General features: G+C 37.2%; 1 protein-coding gene across 1 annotated transcript in view; it reads right to left on the bottom strand.

The window, feature by feature from the left end:
* Positions 1 to 4070: 4070 nt before the first annotated feature.
* The window catches only part of LOC145691798 (uncharacterized), a 39309-nt gene continuing 34355 nt past the window's right edge, over positions 4071 to 9024 (bottom strand). The window contains exons 12-14 of the mRNA XM_081767112.1: positions 8148 to 8192; positions 5849 to 5902; positions 4071 to 4395 (exon numbers count right to left, since the gene is read on the bottom strand). Coding sequence (XP_081623238.1) covers positions 4217 to 4395; positions 5849 to 5902; positions 8148 to 8192 — 278 coding nt within the window. The 3' untranslated portion in view covers positions 4071 to 4216. The remainder of the gene's footprint in view (positions 4396 to 5848; positions 5903 to 8147; positions 8193 to 9024) is intronic.

The raw sequence follows: 9024 nt of genomic DNA, 5'->3' as shown, positions 1-9024 counted from the left end.
CGATTATACACATACTAACATTATAAGAAATACCGGGCGAATTCGTTATCAAATTATATTCCTAGAGCAACGCATTTATAGGCATGCGACAATAATTTTGGACATGAGTGATTGAATGTAATACGGTTTAGATGGTAGTCTATGTATTGAAAGCTGGGCATATATACGAGACTCAATCTCCTATATTGGCACATATTTATTTTCTGCTTTTCCTAGTTATACGTTTCACGATTATATTCTCTAGTTTAAGGGAGACAGATGATTAAAGAAACTGAACAATTTTGATAAAAATGGTGGAGTGAGAATGTTGAAGGAAACATAATGATCCCGAGCAATTCCATTGACTCGATGTTGCCCACAAACTCAATTCACCTAGCCTTGAACAGAAGCAAGGACCTCCTTACATCAGAGTTGAGCACTGTAGCAATGAGCCAGAGTACAATATAGTTCCTCTTTATCTTAATAAGGTATGGCGTATGCTTCCTATGATAACTTTCAATGCGGTTCTTTGTTTCTTTAATTCAGTAAAGAGAGCCAAGTTTAATAAAATTTTTCAGGGCAACTTCTGTAATAAAACACACGCGACATTTTACGAAGCATGGCATGTGTTTCCCTTGAGTTATTCCAATTAATTATGGTTGACAGAAGTGAAACGGTTTTTTTTTTTCTAAATCAAACACACACAGTAAAAATATAGCTTGTTTGTATCGTACAGGATACCATTCGTTATCTTCATTATTATTTTTCTCATTTCAACCTCTGTTAATTCTTCCTCAATGGGTTTTCGTTACACCTACCTAATCAAACGAGATTACTCTAAAATGTTAAGTGAAATCGTGACTTATTATTTGCAAAGTGTTTTCTCTAGTTATTACGCTCATTTATTGTGACATAAAGTTGCAAAATAAACAGAAACCAATACTTTCTAATTAATTTTTCATTGATTTTTGACGCGTGTACAAAGAATGAATGTATCTTGTTTTAATTGGAAGAGTTCAATGGTTTTGTCTAATTTGCGACAAGTACAAGGCAATTAGAATCAAGAATATCGTTAACAGGATGATACATTTGAACTAGTGTTTCCTCTTCATGACTGAAAAGTATCATGTACTTCGTGCCACATTTTCCTTTCACAGTCTAAAATAAATAAATAAATAAAAAATATTGATTACGGTATGTATTGTACCCCAGAAGCATACCGTCTCCGTCACAATAGTGAGCCGAATTTATTACTGTGGGCCAAACACGGATCGACAATAGTACGAAACGTTTGGTGACCAGTTGCTACTGTGATGCATATATTTTGTTGTAGTATTACTGTGTGCTTCTTCTCTAAACTACAGGGACAAAGGGACAATATATTTGAATAATCTGGTTTATTGTTTGTTATATATATATATATCGCTGTGAGTTTTGGAAATCTTTTGACCACATCTGAAAAAAAATCAAGAAATAAAAACAATATTTAAATTACTGAATGGGTGAAAGGTCAAGTAACAGTCCTGACGCAGAGTAGGCTGTTGAGTTACAAGTAAGTAACCAAGATGGCCTCCATACTAGAGTGTGATATATTGAACATTTTTTTAACGGGAAGGTCGGCATGTGACATATGATTTATATGCAGTTTAATTTCAAGAGTGCAATGGCACTATACATTTTGCCATATCACGAACCGTTTACTTATTATGACCTGTTTCTTCTTAATGATCTTTCCACATGTTCCGAAAATGACAACCCTGCGCAACAATGGTGTGTTCCACACGCCACTTCCACTCCTGACTCACAAGTAGTAATATTTATTTTCGCACGGCAGCACAGACATTCTCAATACGTTGTAAATTCCAGGTCTTGAAGGAGTACATCATAATCTTAAGGTGACATCACAGGTAGAAGTCTAGGGAGGAGAGATCCGGAGAGCTTGGTGGTCAATCTACCGATCTAATGCCCGATCCACCTCTCAGGAAACTAACCATTCAGATAACTCCGCACACCACGTTTGTAATGAGAATGAACTTCAATGTGCTAAAAGAACTTTGAATGTGACTCGTCCTAAGACAAAACTGACTTCAACAGATTCTCATATAGTAACCTCAAGTATTCGTTGATGTTCAGCGTTCCGTGGGTACAGAATTGAACAACGATCTTTGTGCCAAAAATACCACGCCACAACATAATCTTTTAGCTACCAACCATCACTGACGTATCAATCCAACACGGGATTTGCAGTTCAGTAAAAGTGATTTTGTTTGTTGACGTCTCCGTTTACGCATAATGCTTTGTCTGAAAACAGAACTTGACGGGGAGATATAGGTTGGTTGCTAGTTCATCCGTTGCCCATTAGGCAAACTGCGTCCAACTATCTGGATTGTTCTTTCGGATACTGATACATCTGAATTTTGTATGGACGCCACTTGTTAACGGAAAGTATTCTCTGTGTGAAGGTTCCACCATTTCCTCAAATTAAACGAAATTGTTAGTTTTACATTCCAAGAGTATGCACCGAAGCTAAGGGAGACGATGATGATGATAATGAATGAAATAGTGAAATGAAGAAAGTAGGAAGGGACGCCAAAACTCGAAAAAGTTCACCACACAGTGTTTCTCCTCCACAAAGTCCACTTGGAGCGAGCTGGGGATCTGACGGACCTAAAGTGAGGTCTCTACCACTAAGCTAGCGCGATCCTCTCAGCATTCCTTGGAGAAACGTCGTGTGCTACACTAGAGGCTTTTGCTGAAGAATGAAAGGACAGCAATAGTAATTGCAGATGTTTTCGGACGACTCCTGTGAGTTTGTCCGAAACGGATTCCGAATAACGCCTGTACCGTATGAAATAAAATTTTGAATTTAGTATTTATCTACCTTGATTGGCTTCGGTCCACCACAGTCCTTAAACTAGAAGCTGTCCAAGCTACAACTACGGTTAAATTATAATGTTCAAGAGCTAGCCTTTAAGGTAGGACATACATCCAACTTTCTGCCAGTAAACATATGCTGACGCTAATGAGCATTAGAAGTTTGTGATGTTAGTGCATGTGCTTCTCCACACTTCAATTCTTGAACGTCAGCAAAGTTTCGATTCTGGTTTTCGCAATGGATAGCTGGAGAAATTATCTGAGCTGAATATAGTACTCACTTACCTATGGGTTCGTTAAGGGGATCAATTCGTTAATAACTTAATACATAAATGTGGTCATGATTAACGAAATTCTTAAACTTCGTGCTTTGATAGGTTACAAATTAATTTTTCAGTAGCTATCTAACCTTCAGACATTTATTCTTAATGAATAACATTCCTTTTATTACACAAATGAAAAATAACTTGTCATATAACTTCCCGAAAATCTATAACATAGATCATAAATTTTGATTGTGTTGCCTAACTTATCCCAAGTTTCTTTCTGGTTTTTCTCAATTTGTATCCCACTTTCCTGTCATTATTCTTACAAACTGTATAATTAAATGACCGCGATATGAGCGTACTGGATAGGACCTTGTCATGAAAACGCAGTCGAATCTCACGATGGAACGCGCCCAAAAGCTTTACGAAGCCCGAAAGCGAAAGTTTTACGTCCCATGGTTATGCCGGCTAGGCTAAAGGGGACAGTGATGATCAGATAAATGACTGGAACGGTGGAATGAAGAAAGTGGGAGGAAACGGGAGAACTCTGAGAAAACCCACGACACAGTGTTTGTCCGCCATAAAGCTCAGTTGGCGCGAGCTGGGATCGAACCAAAGACCTGAATCCTCAGAAGTGAACGCTCTACCACTGAGCTACAGTGGCCTCTCGAACACGCCCGGGTCAGGTTTCCTCGAACCTAATAGAGATTTCTTGAACATATGACGTTCTGCTAGATTATAGCTGTTATTATGGCACAATTAATATTTTGATATTCGTACATAAAACAATAGCAAAACTTATAGATAAATTCAAATATTTTGAAATATACAATCAGAAAATTTGGTAATGCACTTTATATTACACTGGCTATCCATAAGCGTTATTAGCAACGCCATAAGAAATGCAGTATTGCCTATTCAGTATAAATTTATTAGTTCTCACATGGCACTATGTCATTTTATTTCTGAAGATTTCCTGTAGCAAACATAAAATGTTTACTAAGCCATAATTTTGCTGTTTCGCATTTGTTGAAAAATAAATTTGCTCGTTTAAAAGTTTAACATTTATATATATATTTGATAGATGAATTTTCCATTTACACATTTGCTTGTACTCCTGTCTCTCTTTTAGATTCTTGTTCTGGGTTTTCTGAAGATTCGTCCTGAGTCTTTTTCTTACAGCAAAAGGATTTGATTAAAAACGTAATAGCACTTCCAAGAACAAGTGTTAACGTTGACACCAACAAGTATACACCAACCTCCAACATGAATTCACCTGAAAAAAAGATACGTTAGAAATTAGAGATTGTATATCACTGGAAAAAAATGAAAAGTATAATTGAAGGATTGAGAGAGAGTCACAATAGATCCACGTTTGCTCAAAACAAGTTTAAGTAGGAATCTTTTAGAAACTACGAACCCACGGAATCTGCCAAAAATTGTTTAGAGTTCTCTATGTTCTAGTTGCGAGAAGAAAGTACTGCAAACCTATGAACAAATCAAGTAGGAAAAAAATATAATTGTATGAGGAAATTATATTTTAAAGAAACTTGAAAACTAGGAAAGACAGTGAAATAACAATAATACAGTATACCCACGGATTACGAACTTAATCCATCCCATAATACTATACGCAAACAGAATTATTTTTTTCTCAGTCTTTGACATTGAAAATTCATTCGGTTGTCTTTTCTAATTCACAAATAACGGCACCGTGCCTGTGGCACGACAGGTCGCCTTGAAAAGAAACCAGCCTGGTTGTCACTCGACGGTTGCAATTCTTCGGCTTTCTTCGGAGCACACGAAGTAACACGATGTTGACAAGAACCAAGGAAAATGGTGTACAAAATTGTAGTGGTACGGCACGGCACGACATGGTATTTATGAAAGTTCGTGATCGTCGCATTGCAGAGTGGCACTGCACACTATATGCGAATTGACCTTAGCTAATAGAAGAAAGCAGCTTCTCGCCAGCTATGGTTGGTTTCACTCTATAGTATTTATAATCAACGTGAAACGAAAATGGTTGATTAGAACCACTTCCGGTTTGAATAGAAAGTTAAGAGAGAAGATAGCTAAATCTCTTGGAAATCCCAATAAGCGTTTCCCTTCTCTTGCTGACGTTTGCTATCGTAAACCAATATTTAAACTGGAAACTGTAGTGGATTTTTATAACTTCCGGTTTTAGTTAGTATTGGAGTATTGGAGCGCTAAATCCATCGCAAGAAGTTGCCTCTTGCTGTAAGTTACCGTTTTCAGTAGATCAGCAGTAAAACCGTTGATTTCTACCACTTCCGGTTTGAACGTAACCTACATCAACGTAGGGACGTCATTTCAGACTTCGCTTGAGGGGGCAAGAGAACCACCGACATAAGACTTTCACGTTTTGTACTAGTATATTAGTAGACGATCGATTAAAGTATATGAGTTTCTCGAACTCTTGCGAGAGGCCAATTGTTTTCTCCTGCCCTCCTAAATGACGCCCCTGTATCAAAGGCCTTGAGTCATACCTCTGATCCGCTATATACTAGGCAAACTTGATAGTGATCCATCAAATATTTCTTGTGGTTTCTTCTCTCTCGGACAGGTACAGTGTGAAAACATTTCCGAGTTTAGTTTACGATGCACAAATCACACCTTACTGGGTGCTAAGTATGTCTTCCGAAATACATTCATGAGGGCAAAACTTCCAGTAGTAATCGGAACACGAGAATAAAAGAACAACTTACCAACAGCAGATCTTCCAGATTCCTCTTTTACTTCGCCTGTTTCTGGTGTACTTCCTGCGATGCAGAAGAACAAAATGGAAATGTTAATGTACTTTGATAACATAAGGTGGTGATGTACGAAAATGGTGGATTTCTGAATTTTTACACTCCTCTAACTCTTCCACAAAATATTATGTAAAATTAAACATTTAACCTATTAAGATATGCATACAAAAATTTTCAACTGGTATATATTTGGAAGCTTGAATCCTTGCCCTCAATGAAATTCTGTATTCGCTACTGATGTAAGGAGATGGTATGCTTCCAGGTAACACATACAGATACACAAAAGCATTATAAGAAAAATTATATTCACAAAATAATTGTTGTCAAATAATTGTAGTAGATATGAGCTTTATGAATGGCGGCTCCTGAGGAAGGAGACATCGATAAAATTTAAGTCATACAAGAACACGAAGTACGTTTTCTTATCTTAATATGAAACGATTAAAGGGTAATTTTTAACTATGTGAGTTTCCTCGAGAGTCATTGATTTTACCGAGATGATATTATTGATTGAAGGAAAAATTCACACAAAAAAGTTGATATTCACCATTTCAGATATCAAAAAACATATTTATTACAAAAAATTATGAAAAATATTCATTTCAATTTATAAGAAAAGATCCCACATTTACAAAATCTTTAGTGAATATTAATAAGAGGGGATATCATCAAGTTTGTGCAATCAACTAGGAGGTTACGAACTACGAACCTCCTCGGACATGCATTTATAATTAGGTCCTTGTATGTTAACCATGCTAATTCTGTACTCGTTTGAACAACACATTTTTATTTTATTTTTTTTTTTAGGCAAATCACTGGAGGTGCGATTATTGACAATCTTGAGGCACAGAGCGCTATTACGTTTCTCCATTTTCAGGAGAAATTAGCAAAGTAGATCCACGAAGAGATTAGAGAAGTCTACAGAGATGAAAGCCCATCCTATGAGATGGTATCCAAGTGGACACGGCAATTCCAAACTGAACACAGGACCACTCCCGGCGGACGCCTCTACATCTGGAAGACCATCTTTCACTAATGATGCCGTCTCGATGGAGAAAATTGAGATCATAATGGAAGACAGGAAGATAACTATTGAAACTGTTATCTATTGAAACTGTGTGCAATAGGTATTAGTTATGGGTCTTCCTGGAATTTCACTACCAGCTGCATGTTCAGAAAGTGTCAACCAGAATAGAAATCGCGAGCACGCAGCAAGAAAAATATTGCTTCGCTGTGAAGTATATGAAGAGGACTTTTTTTGTAGACTATTGACAATGGATGAAAGTTGGATTTATCTTTAAGACCCAGAAACAAAGCAAATGAGTAAAGAATGGAAACACCAATCTTCCCACACCCCTTGAAAGGAATGAACACAGAAGTTTTCCACCATGGTGATGCCTTCCGTCTTCTGGGACTGTGAAGGGGTCATCATGCCAGATTACCTACCACGCGGGCAAACTAGAATCTAGTATTCCCATCTCCTGACTAAGTTACGAAAGGAAATGAAGATGCAATATCATGGATTGGTCACAAAACGGTCGCTGTTGTTGGCTCATTCCACCCATGTGTAGCCAGGCATGGTAACTACATAGAGAACGACTAATATCATGATGGTGGGGGGTGCGGTGATTCAGTGGTAGAGCGTTCACATCTGGTGCTTGGGGTCCCGGGTTCGATCCCAGCCCCCGCCAAGTGAACTTTGTGGTGGACAAACACCGTGCTCATGGGTTTTCTCGGGGTTCTCCAGTTTCCTCCCACTTTCTTCATTCCACCATTTCACTCATCTCTCATCATCGCCATCTCCTCTAGCCTATCAGACATAAACGTGGGACGTAAAACTTAAAGATTTCATTTCATTTTTCATCATTATGGTGTCAGAGTTCTCCCGCGTGAATTTCTTCTAGGGGATTGCACGAACTTTTTGATTCCCTCTCATAATAGTATTCACCCCTTATTTTCCAAACCTCAGTGCTGATTAACAGTGATACAATCAGGCGTAATTCATAGTTAATATTTTTATGATCCAGTATATAACCATCTTAAATTTACAAAAGAGCGAGGATGGGTACATTGGGTGGGTAAATTCTATATTGTTAAATACAATCGATCATATATCCATCAGAAGTTCTAGCATTACATCACTGCTCATTAATTAGTGAATATCAACCATTTCAACATCAAATAACTGTACATAGTACATGATTATAAAACAAAAATAAAACCAAGTTTTAACCCAAATATTTAGCATACTTACCATCTTGAGATTGACAGAGATTTCGAAGGACTTGTGCTGCGTAATCTAAACAAACAAGAGATAGCATACAAATCAGTAATATGAAGTGAGATTTTAGAAGACACAACAAATATTTCTTTAAAGACATGACATGAATATAATTAAGATGTGGTTAGAGATGGTCGGTCCTGGTTAGACTATCACCACTTCTAAATCTTAAGTGTATATTACGACTATCCAAGGAAGGTACGGAGAATTAGGACAACAAAATAAAACATTCTAGAGGCCATCCAATGGTCTATCTAGAGTTATCGTCAATTTCACCCCGTTTACTTCGGTTCAGAGTTATATCGAATCTTCCGGTTTGAATTTGTAAAGCAACGATTTGTTTTCATAGCATAAATTTGGATATATTCACCATGTATGTCAATGCCATTTTTTTGGGTCTGCATGAAAAATTGGAAAGTTTCCAAACATTCTTCCACGGTCGCTACACTTATTGAGCAGTGCGAAAACAATTTAGAACTTCCTTCCTACTGGCGATCGTACGAAGCCGCTTCCCGATTTGTTTCTCTGCTTTTTTTATTTATCATCAACCTTTTACAACAACAGACAATCATTGGTTTTTCTTTCTCTTCGAAATCTTTGGCGAATCTTTGGACGTTTCAGGCTTGGGTTTATTTAGCAATGGGTCTTAATATGAATCTGTAGAGCTCAACACAGAGCTTCTCAACTGCAATAAGTTTTCTATGTTACTTTCACTCCAGTCCAACATAATGAAGTCTGACAAGTCAAATGTACAGACTCTTCCAAAAGTCCTGCAACAAAGTAAAAAGCTGTAACTTTGAAAGTACTACTTACAATTTTGTATTTTGTTTATAATGTTTAGTGGAAATGT

This window comes from Thermobia domestica, chromosome 8 (genome assembly GCF_964235325.1).
Source record: "Thermobia domestica chromosome 8, izTheDome1.hap1.1, whole genome shotgun sequence".
Lineage (NCBI taxonomy): Eukaryota > Metazoa > Arthropoda > Insecta > Zygentoma > Lepismatidae > Thermobia > Thermobia domestica.
Note: the sequence above shows the minus strand (reverse complement) of the source record. Positions and strands in the feature narration are given on the sequence as shown.